General features: G+C 43.3%; 4 protein-coding genes, 1 long non-coding RNA gene and 3 other non-coding genes across 17 annotated transcripts; 3 read left to right on the top strand and 5 right to left on the bottom strand.

Annotated features, from left to right (window-relative positions):
* Positions 1–1,325: 1,325 nt before the first annotated feature.
* LOC123123373 (uncharacterized) lies at positions 1,326–5,393 on the top strand. 3 transcript variants are annotated; one of them, XM_044543877.1, is made up of 11 exons: positions 1,326–1,548; positions 1,628–2,441; positions 2,535–2,690; positions 2,782–2,967; positions 3,058–3,365; positions 3,462–3,905; positions 3,984–4,179; positions 4,272–4,370; positions 4,452–4,707; positions 4,790–4,865; positions 4,938–5,393. In XM_044543877.1, the coding sequence occupies exons 6-9, from the start codon at positions 3,490–3,492 to the stop codon at positions 4,683–4,685; spliced, it is 945 nt and encodes a 314-aa protein (XP_044399812.1). In that variant the 5' UTR covers positions 1,326–1,548; positions 1,628–2,441; positions 2,535–2,690; positions 2,782–2,967; positions 3,058–3,365; positions 3,462–3,489; the 3' UTR covers positions 4,686–4,707; positions 4,790–4,865; positions 4,938–5,393. The 3 variants fall into 3 exon arrangements, with proteins under 3 accessions (XP_044399812.1, XP_044399811.1, XP_044399810.1); XM_044543876.1 differs by having other exon boundaries at positions 2,776–2,967; positions 4,949–5,393; XM_044543875.1 differs by having other exon boundaries at positions 2,776–2,967.
* A 1,743-nt stretch (positions 5,394–7,136) lies between these two features.
* On the bottom strand, positions 7,137–7,978 carry LOC123123372 (uncharacterized). Its single transcript, XM_044543874.1, has 2 exons — positions 7,726–7,978; positions 7,137–7,620 (listed from the first exon to the last, which is right to left on the bottom strand). Exons 1-2 carry the CDS (start codon positions 7,930–7,932, stop codon positions 7,264–7,266), a joined length of 564 nt encoding a protein of 187 aa, XP_044399809.1. The 5' UTR covers positions 7,933–7,978; the 3' UTR covers positions 7,137–7,263.
* A 98-nt stretch (positions 7,979–8,076) lies between these two features.
* On the bottom strand, positions 8,077–12,432 carry LOC123123371 (uncharacterized). Of its 6 annotated transcripts, none has more exons than XM_044543870.1 (11): positions 10,554–10,788; positions 10,296–10,467; positions 10,135–10,227; positions 9,918–10,049; positions 9,685–9,834; positions 9,438–9,591; positions 9,177–9,354; positions 8,994–9,092; positions 8,665–8,918; positions 8,512–8,586; positions 8,077–8,417 (listed from the first exon to the last, which is right to left on the bottom strand). In XM_044543870.1, the coding sequence occupies exons 2-8, from the start codon at positions 10,390–10,392 to the stop codon at positions 9,012–9,014; spliced, it is 885 nt and encodes a 294-aa protein (XP_044399805.1). In that variant the 5' UTR covers positions 10,393–10,467; positions 10,554–10,788; the 3' UTR covers positions 8,077–8,417; positions 8,512–8,586; positions 8,665–8,918; positions 8,994–9,011. The 6 variants fall into 6 exon arrangements, with proteins under 6 accessions (XP_044399805.1, XP_044399807.1, XP_044399806.1 ...); XM_044543872.1 differs by having other exon boundaries at positions 8,665–8,833; XM_044543871.1 differs by having other exon boundaries at positions 10,296–10,482; positions 10,554–10,746.
* Positions 12,433–13,971: 1,539 nt separating this feature from the next.
* On the top strand, positions 13,972–24,561 carry LOC123123370 (uncharacterized). The gene is made up of 3 exons (XR_006460607.1): positions 13,972–13,982; positions 14,293–14,295; positions 23,608–24,561. It is a non-coding gene; the product is annotated as an uncharacterized lncRNA (long non-coding RNA).
* Positions 14,639–18,511, bottom strand: LOC123123369 (protein FAR1-RELATED SEQUENCE 5-like). 3 transcript variants are annotated; one of them, XM_044543865.1, is made up of 7 exons: positions 18,260–18,511; positions 17,955–18,143; positions 17,237–17,501; positions 16,456–17,137; positions 15,899–16,356; positions 15,501–15,788; positions 14,639–15,427 (listed from the first exon to the last, which is right to left on the bottom strand). In XM_044543865.1, exons 1-4 carry the CDS (start codon positions 18,298–18,300, stop codon positions 16,664–16,666), a joined length of 969 nt encoding a protein of 322 aa, XP_044399800.1. In that variant the 5' UTR covers positions 18,301–18,511; the 3' UTR covers positions 14,639–15,427; positions 15,501–15,788; positions 15,899–16,356; positions 16,456–16,663. The 3 variants fall into 3 exon arrangements, with proteins under 3 accessions (XP_044399800.1, XP_044399801.1, XP_044399802.1); XM_044543866.1 differs by lacking the exon at positions 17,237–17,501; XM_044543867.1 differs by lacking the exons at positions 16,456–17,137; positions 17,237–17,501; positions 17,955–18,143 and having other exon boundaries at positions 15,899–16,070.
* Positions 20,693–20,763, bottom strand: TRNAG-GCC (transfer RNA glycine (anticodon GCC)). Its single transcript has one exon. It is a non-coding gene; the product is annotated as a tRNA-Gly (tRNA).
* Positions 21,588–21,675, top strand: TRNAS-UGA (transfer RNA serine (anticodon UGA)). The gene has a single exon. It is a non-coding gene; the product is annotated as a tRNA-Ser (tRNA).
* Positions 23,873–23,960, bottom strand: TRNAS-GCU (transfer RNA serine (anticodon GCU)). The gene has a single exon. It is a non-coding gene; the product is annotated as a tRNA-Ser (tRNA).
* Positions 24,562–24,602: the final 41 nt, after the last annotated feature.

Raw genomic sequence — 24,602 nt, 5'->3', positions numbered from 1 at the left:
TGTCTCCGCAGCAGAGCACGAAACGTGCCTCATACTCTTGTGTCATTCATTTCAAAAAAATATTGATCATTTCATACTCGTGTGTCCTGGCTGCCATTTCATACTCGTGTGTCCTGGCTGCTGGAGCATGCAGATGTACTGGACGGCGTGAAACTGCGAGCACCTCGGCAACGTCTCAGACTAGCCACAATGGGTAGTAACATGCTCATGTTACTACTCTATGTTACTACCTCTATAGTGGGGAGTAACATATGTGTGGTAACATGCAACACTTTATTTATTATGCTATAGACTCATCTTGTCTTGATATGTGTGATGTTACTCATATTAGTAGTAACTAGCTATGTTACTATATGCCTCTTTTTCTTTATTTATTGCTTGTCACATCATCTATTTTATCTAGATATATGTGATGTTACTATCAATGTTACTTAGTCCGGTGGGGACGGGAGCAGGCTGTGCTGCTGTCGCCAGTGCGCCTGATTGCGAGCCTTTGAGACGCGAACTTCGACAAAATCCCCCACCGGCCGGTATGCCTTCAGCTACGCTGCAAATGCCAGGCATGACATGAGTTTTGGAAATTAGCTTTTGCGAATCACAGTAGTAGGTCTCAGGTAACAACCAGCTGGACGGGCACTGTAAAGTAGTACCACTCGAACTCGAAAATGCCGAACGGTGGACGAGCACTATGAGGACTTTATCCAGTCCGTCTGTTTTACACATTGGCCAGCTTCATCACAGTATTTGCGGGAGCTGTCCCCCGTAGACCATCCCCGCCCACGTATTTTGGTTGTCAGTGAGGGCGTTGTAGCGACAGAATCTAGCTTTCTGTTGATGTACCAGGTACACTCGAGCATGCGCATGCAGCAAAAAAAGAGTGGTCCGTGTGGACAGTATTTCGCCCTTGCACGTGACCCTGTCACTGTCATGGTTCAGTTTTGTACAGATAATCCTTCATTAACAGCATATTAGCGTGAGATGGACCAAATTCAATCAAAGAGCACCGGCTGTGGATTGTCAACGACTCTATGTTGCAGTAAACCAAAGGAGTTCGCGGTTGGAAAATGACAAAATCCCGCGAACTATCATACTTAATCACAATTATGGCACCATTATGGACATGTTTTCCCATCATTTTTTTGTGCCTCGGTAATTAAACACGTAATTTGTTTTTAGCAGCTAGACCGTGTAGTTTGTTGGTTAGGTCCGTGGATGTCTAGATTCGCGATTGGCCGGATGGAACAGCTGCCATCTCACTGTTTTTGTCGACGTGCAAAAAGTTGCGTGAGGGCCCACCACACATCAATTCTATCCAGGGGGACTAGTCATCTCACGCAATTTCTGCCTCTGCCGCCGAGTTCATCTTCTCCAACCATCCTCCTCCCACCCACCCACGCACCAGAGAGGCAGGTAGAACGAGGCCGCGAGCTAGGAGGTAGAACTCCATGGTCGAGCACAGGAGCTGACACCCCCCGCCGAAAGCACTCAACTTATGCTTTGCCCTCTCACCGACCTGCTCCTCTCCAATCCAAGGCAGCCGATTCAAAGGTATGAACAGCATCTGTCTGATGCCATTAGTAGTGATTTAGCTGTTCTTCATCAATCTGAACAGTGTTCATGCAAATAGGTAATGACTTTTGTGGGGATGGATCCCGTTTTCGCCGCCGCTGAATCCGCTAGAGTGGCGAACCAAGATCCAGCGGGCGAGGTTTCGCCGGATGAGTTGGACAGCGATGGCGATTGTTCTGGTAGCGATGGTGGATCCAGCGGTCCACCAGGAACACCAACAATTACGTCTAGATTATCTTTACTCAAGCTAGGTTCTGTTATTAGCAAATTTTCAGATTTCAAGAAACAACTAGTCAGAGAAATAGGATTCGACGGGTTGCTTCAGATTAAGTCATGGCAAAAGATAAATCTTAAGTACAGCTTACCTCATGGATAGAGTAGATGTTGACAATAGCGTGATCAACCTGGAATGCCAGGGCATGCTTGAGCTTACAGACGAGTCAGTTCACTCTGTTTTTGCAATACCACGCGGTGAGCTAGCAATTGGTCCAGAAGGTGTCGAACCGTCTGAAGCTTGCATTGAGTATACACGTTTCGCAGCTAGCATGAATGACAAAGGCACACACAGCTTGAAGGCAGCAGAGGCATACCTGATGCGGGACATCGCCGCCAACTCTAGAAAAATTGACATGGATTGTTTCAAAATTGCATTCGTCATCTTCGTAATTGGCCATGTTCTTGCTCCATCAGCCAAACATGATTACGTAACAATAGATTTCTAGGCTGCCTTGAGTGATGTTGACAAAATCCCAACATGGAACTGGTGTGGCTACATTTTGAAACATCTGTTCAATGCTGTAAGGAAATTCAAGTCAGATGTCATTAAACGAAATCCAACAATCCACATTGTCGGCTGCCATCTGTTCCTACAGGTACAAATGTTACGCACAGCGAAGCCTGTGTCATTAAGTTGGTTTTAATATTTTTTTGCCCAAGCTAACAGTTGTAGATGCATATGTTTTCAGGTGTTTGTGCTTGACAGCCTCGAGCTTGGCCAACTGAACAAACCACGCGGAATGTACCCAAGGATAGCGCTTTTTGAGCACGAGTCGATGAAGAAGATGATTAATATCACATCAGTAAACATGGGTGGAGGAGAAATATCATTTCACGGGGCATCGGTTAGTCCACGAAAAATTCATTATCGGAAGACATATTCATTTTTAGTGAGCAAGCCGTAATTGTTTTTTATTTTATGTTGACCAGGTCAAGGCTGAACAAAACGTCAGCAAAGGTATTGTCTGCGCATCAACCGAGCTTGCAAATGAAAACATTCCGAGGCATTCTAATACGACGAAACGAGTCCAGATGCCATCTGCGCCTATTTTAAGAGCTACTTACAATAAAATTGGTCCACAAGATTTCTCAAACCACATACGTACAAACTATCCATCAATAGTAAGTACACACATCGATCTTTGATTTTTGCCAATCATGTTGAATCATTTACCTTATACACTAATCACGACAATGCATTTTTGTGAACAGTCCGGTGAGAAGCTCGGGATACTTCTCCGTGAGCACAATGCTCGAGGTCTGGCAAACATTTCAGAGATGAGGCAGTCTTTCCAGTCATCAATGTTCACATTTGCGGACAAGCTCATCAACTGCATCGCTGAGAATTGTTCTTGTTGCAAGGCCAACGGACGTAAACAATGCATCCTGAAGAGTGAAAATCAAAACAGTTGCACCAACTTGGCCAACACTCCTATGCAAGAAAAAAATAGACAATTCGTTTGTTACCCCTGTTTGCAACAAGGTTTCTCCCAGGCTGGCTGGACAACTCCCAAACGACGGTTTGTTCCGAAAGAAAACCAATTAGTTTACATACAATGCCTAGTTCAACCTACACCCTTTAAAAGTAACAGTTTTGAGAATCATTTCCGACGCAGGTAGCTCGTCGGCCAATAGCTCCATTGCATGGAAGAGGGGAGTTGTGTTCAGCCCGGCCATCCAGACGGAATCATCAAAAAAGGTGTGTCTTCGGCTGGACGACCCACTCCAAGCAGTTTCCCATTCAGCAGTAGATACTGTCAACAACTCATCTCTGTCTGCGAAGCAAGACACTCGCCGAGAGGTTGCCAATTTACGATTTATTCATTCTTTGATGACCTGACTGCTAGCATAGTCACGTACTATGCCGAGCAACGACCGAGCTCTGGATATGTTACATTCGGAACTACAAACGACACCGTGCCAGCCAAAATTCGGATAACAAAGCGCAACATCGCCCGCGACCCATGGGCAATCGGTTCAGTTCCGATGCCGCCGGCAGTCCCAGTCCTTAGAGCCATAAAAGATTGTTTGGCTGTGTCATCCACGTTCGTCCTTGAAAGGTATTTTCATATAGATCCACTCAACATTTTCAATTTAGTATTTTGCACAGCTTTTTCTCACACCATATATGCGTTCAGGAAATGGATTATGCATCCAAAACCAAGACTCATACTGCTCGACGGCATTGAAATCCAACAACAACTATCAGGAAAAGAACAGCTTAGTCATGAGATGTGTGCTGCTATTTTTAGGAGGCTTTCACAGATGGACAAGACCTATTCGAAGGACACTTTGACTATGTTTTGGAGGAAGTTTCTTGAGCCTGATTTTGCCGTGAGCTCCTACCAATAAATCAGTCATAATACATAGTTTCTTTCGGTATTATATCTTTTTTGTTTGTTAAGTCTGTTTCTTGTGTTTTGCAGACCGCAGTTTTATCCAATGCCGATCCATTGACCATCCAGTCGATCCGTGCAACATTCACAGAAGAAAACGAAAATTTCAGCCCAGCCTCTAGTCGGATGGTGAACCCAAAAAATTAAACATCTAAACTAAACTATATTTTTAACATAACTTGTCTCCTTACTATCTGTTTTTTGTGGCAGTGGCATATACCTGCACTCCTACCGGACGGATGGGCCGTCTACGCATTCGACATGGCCAGGCGAAGGATTTTAGTACTAGACCCGGCCATCGGCCCATTTGGTTTAGCAATAGAAGGATCAACATGCACACATATGTGTCTGACCTGCTTCACGCTGCACTCTTCAGATGCATCCAATCTTTATATGATTCCTGGCACTGCAGTTCCGGAGAATGGACCCGTGCATTTCCTGTGATCATGTTAGAGAACATTGAAAAGTAAGTTTTGAAGACCACTCTCCATCATTGTTAGTTGCTCCCCAAAATTAAATTATGTGATGGCAAACAAACTTCCCCATAGGGAAGACTATGGCGTGTGTGCTTCGTTTTTCGCCAGGAATTATGATGGTAACAAACTCCAGATCCCACTAACTAAAGTAAGCTATCTTTAATGCTTTAGCAACAAAACTCTTTGCATCTTATCCACGCCGTACTAATTGTTATTACAGATGCATAACAGGCGAACCTGGAGATTCACAGGGACCTGATGCTCTATGAGGTTATGCGCCTGCAAGGCAAAGAATCTCCAGTCCCTTCCGATGCACTTGAAGCTATTAAGGCGTCATTCGTAGCGCTGTAGCGCTTTGATTTTTGGTATGTTGATGCTATTTGGCTTAGACGCTAGATGGATGGACCCTCATATATGAATGTTTCCATCCAAGATTAAATGTTTTTAAGGACATTGTTTTTCTCATGCAAACATTAGCAGTTGATGTTTTGCTAGGTGCACTGTTGTAACACACTTGTTATCAATTTCGTCCTACCCAATTATTTTCCGTGCTAGTCCATTTTCACTATGATGTGCCCGCGGTCATCGGTTCTTTCGATGATCCGAACAAGACTTTTTGTTATCCTTGAAGGAAATATGCCCTAGAGGCAATAATAAAGTATTATATATTTCCTTATATCATGATAAATGTTTATTATTCATGCTAGAATTGTATTAACCGGAAACATAATACATGTGTGAATACATAGACAAACAGAGTGTCACTAGTATGCCTCTACTTGACTAGCTCGTTAATCAAAGATGGTTATGTTTCCTAGCCATAGACATGAGTTGTCATTTGATTAACGGGATCACCTCATTAGGAGAATGACGTGATTGACTTGACCCATTCCGTTAGCTTAGCACTCGATCGTTTAGTATGTTGCTATTGCTTTCTTCATGACTTATACATGTTCCTATGACTATGAGATTATGCAACTCCCGTTTACCGGAGGAACACTTTGTGTGCTACCAAACGTCACAACGTAAATGGGTGATTATAAAGGTGCTATACAGGTGTCTCCAAAGGTACTTGTTGGGTTGGCGTATTTCGAGATTAGGATTTGTCACTCCAATTGTCGGAGAGGTATCTCTGGGCCCACTCGGTAATGCACATCACTATAAGCCTTGCAAGCATTGTGACTAATGAGTTAGTTGCGGGATGATGTATTACGGAACGAGTAAAGAGACTTGCCGGTAACGAGATTGAACTAGGTATCGAGATACCGACGATCAAATCTCGGGCAAGTAACATACCGGTGACAAAGGGAACAACGTATGTTGTTATGCGGTCTGACCGATAAAGATCTTCGTAGAATATGTGGGAGCCAATATGGGCATCCAGGTCCCGCTATTGGTTATTGACCGGAGACGTGTCTCGGTCATGTCTACATAGTTCTCGAACCCGTAGGGTCCGCACGCTTAACGTTACGATGACAGTTTTATTGAGTTTTGATGTACCGAAGGAGTTCGGAGTCCCGGATGAGATCGGGGACATGACGAGGAGTCTCGAAATGGTCGAGACGTAAAAATCGATATATTGGACGACTATATTCGGACTTCGGAAAGGTTCCGAGTGATTCGGGTATTTTTCGGAGTACCGGAGAGTTACGGGAATTCGTATTGGGCCTTAATGGGCCGTATAAAGGAGAGAAAGGCCTCAAAAGGTGGCCGCGCCCCTCCCCATGATCTGGTCCGAATTGGACTAGGGAAGGGGGGCGCCCCCTTCCTTCTTTCTCCTTCCCCCTTCCCTTCTCCTACTCCCACAAGGAAAGGAGGAGTCCTACTCCCGGTGGGAGTAGGACTCCCCCTTTGGCGCGCCTCTTCCCTTGGCCGGCTGCCTCCTCCTTGCTCCTTTATATATGGGGGCAGGGGGCACCCCATAGACACAACTATTGATCCTTGAGATCTCTTAGGTGTGTGCGGTGCCCCCCTTCACCATATTACACCTCGATAATACCGTTGCGGAGTTTAGGCGAAGCCCTGCGTCGGTGGAACATCATCATCGTCACCACGCCGTCGTGCTGACGAAACTCTCCCTCAACACTCGGCTGGATCGGAGTTCGAGGGACGTCATCGAGCTGAACGTGTGTAAAAACTCGGAGGTGCCGTACGTTCGGTACTTGATCGGTCGGATCGTGAAGACGTACGACTACATCAACCGCGTTGTGATAACGCTTCCGCTGTCGGTCTACGAGGGTACGTGGACAACACTCTCCCCTCTCGTTGCTATGCATCACCATGATCTTGCGTGTGCGTAGGGAAATTTTTGAAATTACTACGTTCCCCATCAATCCTTTCCCGCCGCAACACTTTTCAAATCTATTTTTTGAGAACAACAACTATCTTTCATGATCTGAAGCATCATTACTCATAGTGATAACCGAGAATAATGTGGTGACTAATACAATTTGATACAGGACACAACTCCTACAGATGCATACGAGCACAAACTAACAATAACTCATGCATTGCTAAAGGATACATTTAGGATAGTCTAGACTATTTTACCAAACAATTATCAGCATGTAGATTGCAAGAGCTATAGCAAACACCCACATAGAATTCTTAAGGTAGTTCTTGCCCAAAACGCGAGCATTGTCACCAGACTGTCTAGCAACATCACCACAAGCCACACGAGCCACCATCATTTTGGCACGGCTGTCCATGGCCGACTCCATAGCTTCTGAAAGTTGTCGAGATAGATTTGCCGCTTCAGTTTCTGCTGTCCTCGTAGCATCTTGCAGAGCAGCGTTCCTCCTCTCAAATAACCACACTTGGTCCCTAAGATCGATAACCAGCTGTTTGAGGAAAGGATCTGCGATCGGATTGTCGTGCCACTCGTAGAACTCACAACCTCCCCTCTAACCAAGCGAAAGATCACAGAGGCAGAGTTAGAACACTGATTATTTCAGAAGCAACTAACAAGAGACAGGAAGCAAGAACATCATACTTCAAGTTGCACTTACCCTCGAGCGGTAACATGTCTTGTATCTTCTACCTGGATTCTCGTCGCTCCATGAGATCCACATGGCTGCTTTTGGCTTCTCACGGCAATCACATGGTGTGAATGGCTCGTAGTCCAGCGGCCCCTCTCTGTATCTAATGGGAGACCTCATTGGTCCAGAAAAACATCTACGAGCCCTGGAGGAAGAGGAAGCAGAGGAGGTCGACATTGCTTGTATGTCTAGAGATTGCTGGTTGCCAACACCACCCACCCTTTTCCCCCCTTCTTATACACTTTTCAACCCAGGGCGCATCAATGAGGGAGTGTACCGTTGCACCAACGGTTACTTTCAAGTTCAAAAAGCAAAAAGACATTGGACAGAAGGAGCCATCACATCGAACACATGATGGATGGCACTGCATTAATAGCATACACCAGTTTCACCAATTGTCTTTCTTCGAACTAACCATGGTCCATTACTGTTACGCCCTAACCAAAAGACATGCAGGAGCATTGTCCACGTCACCGCAAAATAATGCCAAAATACGCTTCGCGAACTACTCAACAACCTAGAGAACTACGAGTACACCACCAAGGCGTTGTAATCTACTCTGGATCAGCCACCTGCTCCATGATTCCTGGGCGTGGTGCAGCGTTTCCCTTTGCCGCCATCGTCTCGTACAACATCCTCTTCCTTCTAACTGCCAGACCAACCTGGTGCAAAGATCAAAACATCATGTCAGTGCTTGTAGAATAAATATGAACTTGACAGGGAAACCGTCGTTAGCTTAAATAGTATCTCTCTTACATGCGGTACGTCACCTCCAGGTGAGCCCCGTTGAAGTTCTCTGTGTAGTAAGCTATGTAGCCAGGAGACTCACCACTGCAATGACAAGTATATACATTAGAGAAGTAATATAGTTTTTGCAATCACTAGATGTACAATGCACAATCAACGCACCTGCCACATGCAACATGCATGTTCATGTTGTACCTCACGGTCCTCTGTGATATGTCCATCTTCCATCCATCGTCTAACAGCGCACCTGCGCGCTTCATACCATTAAGCATCAACATGATTGTCTTCCTGTGCTTAGCTCTATACGCATCGGAACCCATCTGCGTGAAAACTGGGTCGAGGACGTTCAGTTTCTTCAGATGCATGTCAAACACGTACAAGCACCAGTCTCTCATCATTGAGATAGGCATAATTACCTGCAAATGCATGAAAGATATCAGTTTGGAACAACAACGGCCACGACTACTTAGGGGAAGCAAGCTGCCACGTACCAGGCGACAAAGTCTCAACTAATATCCAATGCTCCTAGAAGAAAGCAGCATCCGCAGCACAGCAGCCCCCTCCGGGTCCAAGATGTTCTCAAAGTGCAACTGCATCAACAAATCAGCTTCTGTAAGCATATTACACAACATATATTTACGGGCCACATATTAGCGTTACACTTTTTAACTCACCGGCACATTAGGAGATACAAAACCCCTCCAAACTGGTAATCCAACCATATCCATCATCTTAATCTCTCTCTCATTGAATCCACGTACCCAAGCCTCCATCCCTTTGAGACTGAACTGGTACTTTATCTTGTTGCCATCAAGTTTCAAAGGTGTGGGGTGTGAGCTTTCATACCAAACACTATCAAAACAAACAAAGTTTTGTTAAGCCCATGGTAAGCAGACACAAGAATAATTCTAGCAAACAAATGCAATCACTCTCACCATCCAAGAGAAGTAATGCAACAGAGATACTCCACATTGTCGTAGAACCCAAGGCAAACATGATCAGGGTACTGAAACTGATTTAGCTCAAGCTCGAAAGGCGAGTAACCGTAGTCTAGTTCTGGACTCAGGTATGCATCTGGATGAACTACAGCTGAGCACAAGAATAAACAGCCGCGTCAATGTGTCAAGCCAATGAATCTGAAGCAACAAAAATTCATTATGGGGATCTTCAAATAAAACATACCAAGTAGATTAGGAGTCGGATCAGGGCTTCCCTCAACCCCAGGGAGAGTAAGCCTTTTGTTGCCGATCGGAGTGTACTTAGCAATGTATTTTGCATGCGAACCCTCGTCGGCAGCACCAGCTTCATCAATAAGCGGTTGCATCACATGATCTACATCAATCACACCGAATACTTAAACACCACAAACTGAAGAACCTTAGGAAAGGTTTTGAAGTTCATTTAGTTTTCTATACCTTCAGTCATCACATAGTACATAGACGTGTCAACTAATCCACTTGGTATATCAGGCCCAGTGAGGTTGCATGGAGATGAAGTAGCGAGCATCTCGTGCATGGTTTTCTGACGAGTGGCCCTAGGAGCTATGTCTGACAGCCATGCAGAATGAAAATGGATCAGAAACTAGCATGTAATCACAACAATGCCATAGCGGGGTCTAGTTTGAAATTATACCATCAGTTGCTTTTGCCTTCCGCTTGCGGTCAACCATCACCATTGGTTTGTCCTCTGGCTCACTATCAACATGTGCTTCTCCAAATGCAGCAGCTGCCTGAACAAAAAGTGTATAAGTAATCATATAGTACTTATGCCACTTGATGACACGGGCAAATTACCTGCAGTGGCAATCACTCCAGTTGATGTGCCTTCATCAACGATCGGAAGATTCCCTTTTATCTGCTTGAGCAGCAGCTGTAGCAAAGCGTCCCTCATTGTTGCTGTTCTCCACAACCACAGCCATCATTGCTTGAGCAACTTGGCGTGAACTTGCAGCCAGGTCTTATGCCACTGCAAAAGACACAACTAGAAACAGTGTCAAACAAAACATCACTTAATCTTGTATAGAACAAATGGGAAAAACATCACATCTGTACCTGCAGATTTTCCGTTACGTGGGGCATCAGGCGTGTTAACAGGAAACACAGGCATCACGAAAGCATGCTGTTTCATGTGTGCCAGGAAGAAGTCCAAAGTGCCCTCCAACTCCTTTCGCCTGTTTTCTGCTGCTCTCTTCTTGATCTCACCCATGACACTCTCTCTGACACTATCAAATACCTTGAGAAATTCATCTTCTCGTCGCTGGTACTGGTAGTCCATGGCAGCTTTGAATGATTCAAGAACCCTTTTCCGGGTTTCGGCTGTATTTTTCTTCATCTGCATGTTCAATACGACAAAGCATAAAATACATATCTTAGGATATGTAACATAACAAAACAGAGAACAACACAAGGAAATGTTCTTTCGTGCACCTCATCAGAGAAGCCGCCAGCTGCAGCTGGAGTCGTTTGATCATGGTTTGAACCGCTATCTGCCACACCAGCTCCACTGCTCTCACAATGTTGCTTAGGAGCATTGCCACACCACCCAATAATGTTTGCTGACGGAGAACGAGGAATATCGCCGATCTGAAAGTGGCAGAAAAAGAAGCGCAAACAATGATATATTTTGTTGCATGCAAACAAGACAGGAAAAATCCAAGCAAGGACAGAATGTACCTCCAGACCGCATTCTATCCCCTGAGCAATTGCATGCTTCCGGATCAGCCCCCTTAGCATCATGTCAGAATAGTCAACAAGCCTAGGGAGCGGTAGCAGCAGCCTGCCTTGACGACCGTGCTCGTGGTAGTCCAGCCAGATCATCTAGCAGTTAACACGCCAAGAGAAATTAGTACGGATTATATGATACACATGCTTGCATAAATTTGTTTTAATGCTACTGAACTAACCTGCGGAATGACAAGGCACCCAGTAAGGTTGACCAAAGGAGGATCACAGCTGAGATCATCCCTTAACTTTCTTGCTGCTTCCCTCAGGCCCTCAACCACATAATCACAGAAATCAAACTCTGCTATCGTCTCTGGGTCGGCCACAACAGGAAGTAGCTCATTTGCGATTTTTGCTGTGGCACCCCTAGGCACAAGGAAAGTAGAGCTGGCTAACAGTGTGACCACCACCTTCATCGTGGTGCGCTCATCACCCTCTATCGCAACTTTGCTAGCCCCTTGAACTATCTTCTTGACTTTGTGAACCGGGATGTTGTTCGACCTCGGCATACCAGTGCCAAGTATGCCGTGGACTTTGCCAAGCAAGTCCTCACGATCTATAAGGCACCGGCCACCGGCGATGTCTATTTTCCTACCCCCCCCCGGCGCAAGACCAATACATCTAGCAACCTCTCTACTGTTAATCTCTATGAATACACCATCACCCATGTCCATCATCATGTTATCTGGGTTGATTCTAGATATCAAAGACATGGAAAAGATCCTGTTTGTGTTCCCTAGCACTCTGATTTTGCACAACTCATCCATGCCTACATCTTTTAAAACACTTCTGACCTCGGGGTTCCATTCACCAGCAAGAGATTGCAAGGCAACGGAGGTGAAGGAGGTCTGTACTGTAGGAGGACGCTTGGTCGTCGCGGCCGAAGAACCAGCGTTATTCATGCCTGCTGCTGCCGGAGATGCCGCCTTTGGTGGGCGACCCCGCGCCATCACCCCCGCGAACTAGGCGACTAGATCTGATTCATCAAGAACCAGCAGAAGAAAATGCAGTCAGCAATGCAAACCGAAGAAAAAACGATCAAGTAGCAGGCCGGATTTCCTCCGCGGGCAAAGAGATTACCTTGTTCTTCCTTCAGTCAATGCAGCGGTCGTCAATGGTGGTGTGTGCGGCTGTGGGCGGCGTCTCTTCCGAGGGAGGGAGGTGGCGGGTCTGTGGTGGGATGGATAATGAGTTGGTCCAGCACCGGGGCATTTATACACATGCGCCATCCCTTCGGCAAGCTTCCTAATGGAACAGCTGTAGGTGAACCCGATCAACCGTCTCATGAAACCTTTATTAATCATGTGATTAGACATCTATTAACAACAGCATGCCTTTTTGCATGAGAGCCTTTGCATGCAGTACTTGCACACCCTATGAGTAGTGGAGCCATCACACACACACAGACACGCACACAAGTGACAAGTGGGACCATGACATCCAACTCATGCATGGGCTCACACAACAAAAACAGGCTAGGATGCAAATGGTTGCCACACTAGCAAATGATTGTCTTACTAATACAAAATGCTTAACATAATTCATCACACGTGTTTTGAAGTGTACTCTCACAAAACATGGTGATTTTCAACTACATGCCACATCGCAACTAATTGGAGCAGCTAAACTAAACCTTCACCCGTTTGTTGGGTGGGCTGTCAACGTCATCATCCTCATCACCTTGGGAAACATGCCCTGTTCCGGATTCATTATCGCCATCCGCGAGCTCCAAAGTATTGCCTGATCGATCTTCTCTTCGGAATGGATCAAACTCTCCCGTCTCCTCATCCGTGCATGTAATATGTGGAAGTACACAGATATGAAAAGAAAGCAAATTAACACACCAAAGCATCGATTTTGTCTTCAAAGTGTAATCATGGACAGAAAATTTAAAGTTGTCCGTTACATTTTCTGCAACGTGAACCATCTCAATCACGACACGCTCAACTGGTCCTTGCCCGAGCACACTGGCCAGAGGTCACGAAATGCATTATTTATGCGAACAACAGGAAATTAATGTATGGTTTCTTTTTTTTAATACTAGCGCAAACCTGGTCCGCTGCGGTGCAAAGAGAAGCCGATGCATGTGACACGCTGCCCTCCGCGACGACATGCAATGCACCACCTTGCTGCAAGTTGCAAACCACAACAATTAACTCACAACACTATCGCATGTTTGCTAACAGTAGTCATTATAGGAACTAACAACTAGCGAACTGGGCGCCAGGGTTGATCCATCGGAGGTAGTCACCGCGGAATGCACGTCCGAACTATTGGTGGGGGCCATCAAATCCTTACAAGACTGAATTTGGAGGAAGCCCGCCACCTCTATTTATAGAGCATCCAAATTTTCGTTTTCCCTCCATGTCCATACGTTCGAATTTCGAAATCCAAGCGCTCCAAAACTGAGGTATGGTGAAAATTTGGAACTTGGCCAGCTAGTCTCCATAGGCTGATAAAGAACTGAAAATCGGCGTCATCTCCATAGGCATGCCCTAGCAGTACAGATGCATTTACTCGCCCATGTGTTCTTCATCTTTGTCTATTAAAAACATCTTGTCATCGCGAGTACAAGCACATCCCACGCCCAACACGCCATCATCAAGCATGTAAAGTTTTCGAGCAGCGAACCTGCACTGTGACATGTCCATGTCCTAGCACAGATGGACGCCCACCCTCATACAGTGCTTTTCCGGAGCAGGAGACAGCCGCGCCGCACGCTGAACGTCTTTGTGCAGGTATCGTTTAGGTGTCTTCCGTGTGGATTAGGAAGATTTAAACCTACCACACGGTAGACCATGCGATCGTGTTAACGATAATCACTAGATTGTTATATTCTGGAAGCCAACAAATGCCCCCAGTGTTCTCACCGTGCACACGCAAGTTAATGAAATTAATTAAAAGAGCAAACCATAACAACTGCAGGCGCATTTTACGGTGTAAGCATATCTACTTTACCAGATACGCAATCCGTTTTTTCCGGGAGAGGACGGGGCAGAGAACCAGGACAACACGCTCGTCAACTAGACTAGGGTGGGTAGATGCAGGCACATGTGTTCCTCCTTGTCAGTCTGTTCACAGACCTCGCGCCCCATGCCTCTTGAGAAATCAAGAGACGTCGAGAGACGTGTCTGGTCAAATCAACTTGCTGTGCATGCATCAGCAAATTATGACATCAGCTCTCCCACGCCTCTGACAAAACAAGCACGCGCGCGCAGCGGCTCCATTGACCTTTCTCCTGTGGAGCGTGGCAATGAAAGAAAAAACATTTCCAGAGCCATGGTAGTTTTTCATATACAGGGCCCATTGGAATCAGAAAACGCGGCCCATGATGCTTGTGAGTGCACTTGTATTGCTTTTCTATTAAAATAATATTTTTCCCGCACGAAAACAAGATTCAAACACGCCCATCAACATGAAATAAAATTAGCCAGAATAGTTCAAAGATCTAACAATCAGTTCAACACAATTAAGCCAGGATATCAAGAATATATTTCTATCCCAGCTAAAATCAGAGACAAACAAATGCTCTCATGCCATCTTCAAAACTACAGGAAATTCGGAACAAATGGTTCTGCCCGCTTCCCGCATGAAGTTCGACGATGTCCGACCACTCCACATTTGCCACACTTGGGCATCTTCCTCGGAGCTTTTGGAATATCTCCCTTATCTGGAGAGGTTGTGCTCTTGTGCCCCTTAAGCCGGCATATCGTGCAGAACCTTGACCTCTTCAGTTTCTCTTCATACGGAGCCTTATCTCCGCTTGTGGTTGGCTTGCCAGCCAGGCGCATTTCTTTCGCAGGTGCAATACCAGAACAGTTTGACACTGCATCACCCTCATCTATATCGATGTTGGCCTCGACATTTATCTTACCATGGTTACCTTCTTTGGCTTTCTGATCCGCAGCCTCTCGCTCCTCGAGCCCCATACCATCTTTGTCATGGCTTAGTGGGAGAAGAGTTGCGTGAACCTCCTTCATCATTGCCATGAAAACATCATAGCACTTCACGTTACTATCACCGAGTCGAACACACTCCATTGCCTTCATGTACATGGTGTTGTGCCTGTAAGTGTCAAAGCCATGTGGCCCTCTGTCCTTCTGGTACCGAACGAGATGATCAGGCAAGATATCACGGGCATCCCTAGTCCATCGCTTCAATATGTGCTTTTCTGGTATCTTGCTCAACTTGAGCTCGATCATAACCTGCTGACACAAACACGCTTTTAGACATCGGAACAACAATTGCACGGTTTACATGGCAAGATATTACATTTACCTTCAGTGCATGGCAGCAGACCATTCCAGAATGCTCGAAAATACCACACTCGCAGTTGAAAAAGGTCCGATCAACATCAACATCAACCTTGAACTGGACCTTGCTCCATTTCTCACGAGAGAGAGCATCCACATGAGTAAGAATGTATACCTTTTTTGGTACAGCAACATCTAGTTCATAAGCCCCTGCCTTGTAAAGAGCACTGCCAAATTGCTCAAACATTGCCCTGGTGTAAATCTTGCTAGCGTGCCTCTCAATTGGGAGATTTACTTTCAAAAGAACACCACTCTAAAAAACATTAAAACATACACACAAACAAGTGAGCATTGGGCAAAATGATCTGCATTTTTGTTTTACTGGATGGAAAAAACACTATCTTCTTGAAGGCTGGAACATACCAGAGGAGTCCGTTTCTCCTAGAAACTCTCCTCAGAGTCCCTATCGAACTGAACCTTCTCGTATTGTTTAATGAACAAATGCATTGGGCACCCGGGTGGGACATAACTCTTAAGCATGTGATTGGCACTTTCACTACGTTGAGTGCTGGTCATTTTCGCGCAAAAAACACCTCTGAAATACGGCTTTGCCCATTTATGCCGCACCTCATATATTTGAGTCAGATATGGATGCTTTCTAAGTGAATATTTGTCAAGCATTGCAGACCAGCCATCTTCGAACTCTTGTTCTGTGACCATGTGATGCACCAGCTTGTGGAATTCACTCTTGAAATCATACTTCTTGCTCCACAAAGCCCCCATTGATTCCTTTGCTTTCTTCAGCACATGCCATTTACACCACCTGTGAGTTGTGTTAGGCATTTCTGCTTCTATAGCCAATTCCATTGATCGCGCCTGATCTGCAAATGAATGCATAATGTCATCATGTCAGAATCTTACAGCATGATCATCATTCTAACATTAAAAAAAATCAGAATTGTTATCCAATATAGGTGTACCGGTTAAAATTGTTTGCGGGTGTTTGCCGCCAACCATCCTGATGAATTCACGGAAAACCCACTTGAATGTATCCTCCTTTTCATCCCGCAACATGACACCTCCAAAAATAATGCTCTGGAAGTGATTGTTGAACAGTGCAAATGGCATGTCATATAGATTTGTCCTGTATGTTGTATCGAATGTCACAACATCTCCGAAACACCTGTACTATTCTACACTGCGCCCGTTAACCCACATAAGTGTTTTTATTCTGCTCTCATCATCAACTTGGACAGTATAATTGAATTCTGGATCGTTTGCCTTCATCTCTGCAAGTATGTCCAGTGTCTTCCGGGCATCTGAATCAGACTGTTCTTTGTTTAGCTTGCAGCACAGCGTCTTCAATGACCTTTTTGTAAATGGCACATTGTCAACTGATCCAAAAAAACTACCAACTATGCTAAAAACCTTTCCAAGGCTAACATTGTTTTCTCTCAGCTGCGTAACAAGATCTTTAGTGTAGCGATCAATGAGCCTGTGTGAAGGCCAGTGCATTTTCTCGCCACAAGTACTTGAGAGAGAGTGGTTGTGAAGAGGCATGTGCTCTGAAATATACCATCCATTGTCATCCGACCTCAGTAGCCTAATCCTGGCAGCACAGCCGCACCTAGTTGATCTTGTATTCTCCCTCTTCGGTTTACCCTGCCAATGGACATGGAATCAATTTGTCAGTACCAATCATGTTTCGATCGCATAGTACTCATGTTTTTTGCGCACTGGCAGAAATATTAAGAAACACACCGCGCATCCACATACAATCTCCTGCATGCACTTCACCCTCTCCACATTTAGCCTGCTTTTCGAATACCTTATGCCAAATCCAACCTCCCACGAATACAAATTGTAGAATTGATACGCCTCATCTAGTGAATCAAATGAAGTTCCGACTGCTGGGTTGACTACATTGCCATCTCGTTTACTTATGAACGCCCTCATCGATAGTTCAAGAGCACTTTTCCGGTTAGGATTTAGCTCTCGCTCCGCAGGGGCTTTCCTGATCCTTACTCTGTCATGGTACAATTATAAGTTTAGTTATGGGCACGTAGTTGGAAAATCAAATCAGCTTCAACTACCGTATGTGACATTTCCATAACAGAGTGAAAATTTGTCCCCTGGTGCTCCAAATACAACAAAATTGCTAATTAATTTCAATGACCACTATCCGATATTGCCACAACGAAAAGAGCCAGAGTAAAACGGATTAGTCCATTATCCAACCCACTCCCATTTATTATGTCCGTTTCAACTACATAAGTTGAACACACCAAAACAAATGTCCTTTGCCTGACTACAACCATGATGCTAATATAAACATTTTCATCAGTATACAAAAACTTTGTACACTTCGAGACCGAACACCGTGGCTAAAATTTAGGAACTAGACAAATCGACAGTAAATTCCTACATATCATACAGGTGGCGAGCCTGACATCCAAGTAGCCAAGAAGATTACTAATACCTGTGTGTCCATCTGCTGGTAGCCTCTGAGCACACTTGCAAAAGCGGGCCCTCGCCGACAGATCCAGCATTTCCGCCGCCGCTGCAGAGGTCTCCGGCACGGCGGATGTCGCCCTGGGCGACGCTGATAGATGCCTGGGACTCTATAGGGTGCGCAACAGCAGCACCCTCCATCTGCCCATGGCTAATCCTGCGTGCAAAAAATGGGACCAAGTAATCTTAGCAATCTGCAGCAACTACATCCAATAAACAAGCGGATCTAATGAAACATTCGCCTAGAGGGAGATTAAGTTGCAGTTTAATTACCTCTTTTCTGAATCGCCCTCCGGCGGCACGAACAGGTCCATGGAGCCCTATCCAAGCTCTCGATCCGGAGGAAGAAGAGGAGGTGTAGAGAAGAGCAGCAGACGTCGCTTGGATCTTGGTCGCTCAGTCTCGACCCCGAGGAAGAAGACAAGCTGGACAGAGGAGCAGCAGTCGTCGCTTCGACCTGTGTCGTCACCGACGGACCAAACCTGCTTTTGATTAATGAATAGCTGAACAGTTTGGTGTGGACAAGCTGTCTCACCACTTGGGTCACGTGATCTGGCAAATGCACCAAACGAGCTGCACAAGTACCACATCGCGCTGTTCGCTGGTCCAGCCTCAAAAGCACGAAACATTTGTTCCAAAGTGATACGCCTAAGGCCCCTACCACCTATCACTAGCAATAGAGCATGGGGGGACAGCGACTTGACGTTTGCTCATCTCCAGGAATCCACCTGCGGCCAAGATTAAGTCCACACAAGCCCGCGTCCATCGAAAAGTTGCTTCCCACTCGAACTAAGGCATGTAGCCCAGCTACTACTTAATTGGTCACATGTTGTATTTGTGCTCAACAAAAAACTGTAACATGCAGACATTGGCAATTCACGCTAATGTACACGTTAAAAATGGTTTTTTTACGCTATAAATCTAGGAGTCAAGTGTAGTGTCTGTACTGAATGAGGTAATGTTAATCTTAAAAATTGCTGCGAGAGAATGATGGTATACGTGGCATAGTAGTATTGTTTGAGAATATAGGATGCTTGGGAAAAGAAAAGAAAAAAGATCCCTTTATCACTATGCATGCGAGCGCAGAAAAAAAAGAAAGAAACCGCCACGCAAAGCAGCCGGAGAAAAGATCTCTTCATTAGTACGCATGCAAATAAGAAGAAAAGAAGAACTAAAACTGCACTACAACCATATAATCTCTTAACCAGTAGCACGGAAAAGAACAAAAATCAAAATTGTCCATGCTATAACCATGTGGCCACCCCATATAGTCACCTCACGTCGCTTTGAAATTCACGTTCAACCAACATATGCAGGGACAAAAGCAGCAAACAGACCCATGTCACACGACAGAATGCAGCTTGACAAAGTTTTTTAAAGTTCATGATTTTTCTAAAGTTTTTTAAGAAATTGAAACAGAAAATAATACCTTTGCCTTTTCTAATTTGTGAAAAAGGCATGAAGATCTGGTACCAGGTTTTGAAAGTGAAGGCAGACAAATATAAGTTTACCCAAAACAGAAAAATTAACACACTGGTGTACCAGCAAAGTGCGGCCACCACTGAAATAACTATTAATTAAAACAGAAAAATATGTACATCAAAATTTATATATTACATAGAAAATTCACAGAAATCGACCAAACCCAAACTTAGCATGTGATACAAAAAAGTACTTCCCTTGTGTAACATGTATCCGCTACTTCATGCAATCAAATGTTCTTTTTTCAAACACCTTAGCATCCACAATATTTTTGTGTTCATAAAAAAATATCTCATTCAAAATTTATGTTATTTTACAGACACAATAATGCAAAAAATGAAACAAACAAGTATCAACCAACCAATTAGCAAAAGGATTAGCAATAAGACTTTTTGTGGACATGTACAGGATTTTGACATAGTGCCGCATGCACTATTTTTCATCCTCTATCAAGATTAATAAATAAGAAAACACATTAGAAAAAGTTTAAGTATATATTATACAAGAATATACACTGTTAACCACAACAAGGTGCGGTGTGTCGCCACACGGGTATGCCACTTTACCACTTCATCACTGGCACTAACCCTGTAAGAGGCTAAACCAGGATGATTTAATCCAGCAATAATAATTTATGTTTCTTTCGTCTTATTGCAGTAGAGTCGTGCCACGTTTCGATAAGAATACATTGCCTCTATTATGGATGTATCAACACATATTTCTCTGTTTAGTAACATGCAACATGCATGATGGCAATAAATTTGCTTCTTTCCATCTTATTTCTTACGTCCACTATTTACATACAATAATCGGTCATCTTAAAATAGTAACACTTATTATAAAAATAAGCACAATCCATATAGTCACACCGTATCGACCGACCATCTTAAAGTAGTAACAGTTCTTATAAAAAAGAAGGCGCAAGGCTTCTCCCTACCCTGCAGAAAATAAAAATGAAACGAAAGGGACAGTCTACCTCTCTCTTCCCTTTAAAAAAGTTTGCCCGTTGTTTGTCTCAGTTAATACCCAATTTTTGGAGCTCTGTTGGCGAGTTCTATTTCTGCCTCCGGAGCGCCCTCTTTTTTTGAGTGGGATGCAAAGGAAGGGTAATATAGTAAGGGATACGGCACTAGACTAACACCTAATTAATACTTAATTTAATATAAGTAGTTAAACAGTTAACTAGACTAAACTTTTTATCATAGTACTTTGATAAATTAAGCGGGCGAGCGGCGGGAATCGAACCCGTATCTTCTCCTTGGCAAGGAGATATTTTACCATTGAACTACGCTCGCTACGGTATATATTTTATAGCGTATATCCGCCTGGGTCGACCTTCTATGTCTGGGTCGACCGTTTCATTTCATTTTCTATTATATTAGAGTTTTCCTTTTTTTATTATCTGTGAATGAATATTCTAATGGGAATGGAATTTCATAATACTGAAAGAGAAGAGCTAGCAATTCGGAACGCAAATTGCGTTTTAATACGTCTCACTATTCTAATTTTTTAGAAGAAATGGCCTTTATTATTTCTTTTTTATGGGGTTAATAAATATTAACCAAATTTAATTTAAGAAATGAGAGAATTCAGAATAGCTACGAGAAAGACTAGTCCAATCCATAATGATGTACCGGAAAATACAACATTTTTATTATTTGACCAACCATCAGGAGAAGCAAATACAAGGGGTACACTAATTACTAAGACTGAGGAAGTCGCAATTAATGCAAAAACAGCTAATTGGAAAGCAATAGTCATATTTCTAATCCTCCAAGCTACCATCAAATAAAGTTGACTACATATTTGATCCCTCACTTAAACCAAAATTGTAAAAAAATACAAGAAGTAGGAGGGGTTTAATCATGAATCCATTGATTCTTCTCTTTAATTCAAATTTATTACTTAAACCGCTTTTTTATTTGGATATGGGGGTGAGAAGAGATTATTTACTCTTTATTTCACAAGCGGGTATAGCGGATCCTGTATCCGTGTATACAGTATACAGAGATATATCGAAAAGGAACTTGTATCTGATATCTTTCTAGAGGCTAATAAATCTTTTTATTTTTTATATGGCTATGTTCTATTTGTAGGAGTAAAATAAGGATTAGGCTGTGGAGAGATGGCTGAGTGGTTGATAGCTCCGGTCTTGAAAACCGGTATAGTTCTAGGAACTATCGAGGGTTCGAATCCCTCTCTCTCCTTTTGCTTATTGAATACGTTTGTTTCTTTCATTTTTTTTTCTGTCCCTTATCTTTCTTTCATAAAAAGGAATGAATGGCTCGGCTAGATGGAATAACCGAGCCAGAACAGAAAATAAGTAGAACAGGTATAAATAAGAAAATCTTAGTTAAGAGGGTTCATGTAAAGAACAGGTTCCAAATCACGATCGATTCCCTTTTCAAAACCTGCTGCAGCAGCTCGGGCTCTTCCTGCATGCCATAAATGGCCCACAAAAAAGAAGAATCCTAGAACAAAATGAGAAGTTGATAACCAACTTCTAGGAGAGACATAATTAACTGCATTGATCTCGGTAGCTACGCCACCCACGGAATTTAAAGAGCCTAAAGGAGCGTGGGTCATATATTCTGCTGAGCGTCGTTCTTGCCAAGGTTGTATGTCTTTTTTCAACCTACTCAAGTCCAAACCGTTGGGGCCCCTTAGAGGTTCTAACCATGGAGCACGAAGGTCCCAAAAACGCATAGTTTCCCCTCCAAAGATAACCTCCCCAGTTGGGGAACGCATTAGATATTTACCTAAACCTGTGGGTCCTTGAGCGGATCCCACATTAGCTCCAAGACGCTGGTCTCTAACTAGAAAAGAAAAAAAGTAGAACAGGTATAAATAAGAAAATCTTAGTTAAGAGGGTTCATGTAAAGAACAGGTTCCAAATCACGATCGATTCCCTTTTCAAAACCTGCTGCAGCAGCTCGGGCTCTTCCTGCATGCCATAAATGGCCCACAAAAAAGAAGAATCCTAGAACAAAATGAGAAGTTGATAACCAACTTCTAGGAGAGACATAATTAACTGCATTGATCTCGGTAGCTACGCCACCCACGGAATTTAAAGAGCCTAAAGGAGCGTGGGTCATATATTCTGCTGAGCGTCGTTCTTGCCAAGGTTGTATGTCTTTTTCAACCTACTCAAGTCCAAACCGTTGGGGCCCCTTAGAGGTTCTAACCATGGAGCACGAAGGTCCCAAAAACGCATAGTTTCCCCTCCAAAGATAACCTCCCCAGTTGGGGAACGCATTAGATATTTACCTAAACCTGTGGGTCCTTGAGCGGATCCCACATTAGCTCCAAGACGCTGGTCTCTAACTAGAAAAGTAAATGCTTGAGCTTGAGAAGCTTCTGGCCCGGTGGGTCCATAAAACTCACTCGGATAAGCTGTATTATTGAACCATACAAAACAACAAGCGATAAAACCAAAGACAGATAAAGCAGCTAAACTATAAGACAAGTAAGCTTCTCCAGACCATACAAATGCACGGCGAGCCCATGCGAAGGGTTTGGTTAAAATATGCCAAATTCCGCCAAATACACAAATAAAACCCAACCATACATGCCCACCAATTATATCTTCTAAATCATCTACACTAACAATCCACCCTTCTCCACCAAAAGGAGATTTTAGTATTAATAAGCGGTATTCAAGCCACAGGAAAATGAATATCTCCGGAAAATATTTTCAATCCAATCGTGGATATTATGCCTGTTATACCTCTATTCTTTTTTCTATTAGCCTTTGTTTGGCAAGCTGCTGTAAGTTTTCGATGAAATCTTTAGTACTCTGTATGCCAAATTGAATGATGTGTTCATTCCAAAAAAATTTAAAAATGGGTAAAAGCCGAGAAGTTTTATATTTTTATATTATGAACCTTCGATTCTAAAATTTAAATTCTTCTACATTGAATGGGTAGCTACAGCAATAAATTTGGATCAGCCTTTCTACTCCCCTGCACCTAGGTTGAGCAGGTACCTAAAGGTACCTACACAATACCTAACCACCTAACCCTATTTTTGCTATTGATAAGAGTGCTTATTATAAAAGAATTCTTGCAATTTTTTTCAAGAATTCTTTTTTGCATTTTTAGGTATAAAAAAAAACCATCCTAGTGGATCCGTGTGGTAAGGAAAAACTGGTAATCTATTCCTTAAAAAAAATCTTGGAGATTATGTAATGCTTACTCTCAAACTTTTTGTTTATACAGTAGTGATATTCTTTGTTTCACTCTTTATCTTTGGATTCTTATCTAATGACCCAGGACGGAATCCTGGACGCGAGGAGTAAAAATTCAGTTTTTTTTTCTTATTGGATTTGTTTCGTACATTTATCTATGAGAAAATCCGGGGGTCAGAATTCTTTCCAATTCGAAAGTCCCAAATGATCCAAGGGAGCGGAAAGAGAGGGATTCGAACCCTCGGTACAAAAAAATTGTACAACGAATTAGCAATCCGCCGCTTTAGTCCACTCAGCCATCTCTCCACGTTCCAAAGCGAAAGGTTTCCGTGATATGATATAGGCAAGAAATAAGAAATAACGGTTGCAAAAAACCCCCTTTTTTTCTTTCAAAAGTCTATAAAAATTATATTGCCAATTCCATTTTAATTATATTCTTTTTTCTTAATGTTAATAAAAAAAGAAGAAAATTCTTGTTTTTTCTTTCTAAAAATCGATATTGGCCGAGAGACAATCAAATAGATTTTCTCTTTAGCGGGCATTTCCATATAGGACTTGTTATAATTATAATAAAACAAGCAGGTTATATAAAAAAAACGCTTTTTTTGTCGATTATTTATCAAGAAAGCAAAAAGGGTTCTTATCAAATCCACCATAAAATTGGAAAGAAGCATAAAGTAAGTAGACCTGACTCCTTTAATGATGCCTCTATCCGCTATTCTGATATATAAATTCGATGTAGATGAAATTGTATAAGCGAATTTTTTTTATTTCCTTAGACTTAGACCGCGCAAGACAAGAATTTTTCGCTATTTACGATTTCATATTCTTGTTACTAGATGTTCTATAGGAATAAGAAGAAATCGCAACTCCTTTGCGCTACACATAAAATTGGATTTCGAAGGTCCTTTTTTTTTTCAGAATCCTCTATTTTAGTTCTTCCACCCA

The sequence above is a fragment of the Triticum aestivum genome, chromosome 5D, assembly GCF_018294505.1.
Source record: "Triticum aestivum cultivar Chinese Spring chromosome 5D, IWGSC CS RefSeq v2.1, whole genome shotgun sequence".
NCBI lineage: Eukaryota > Viridiplantae > Streptophyta > Magnoliopsida > Poales > Poaceae > Triticum > Triticum aestivum.
The sequence above is the reverse complement of the archived record's forward strand: the minus strand, read 5'-3'. Positions and strand labels throughout refer to the sequence as shown.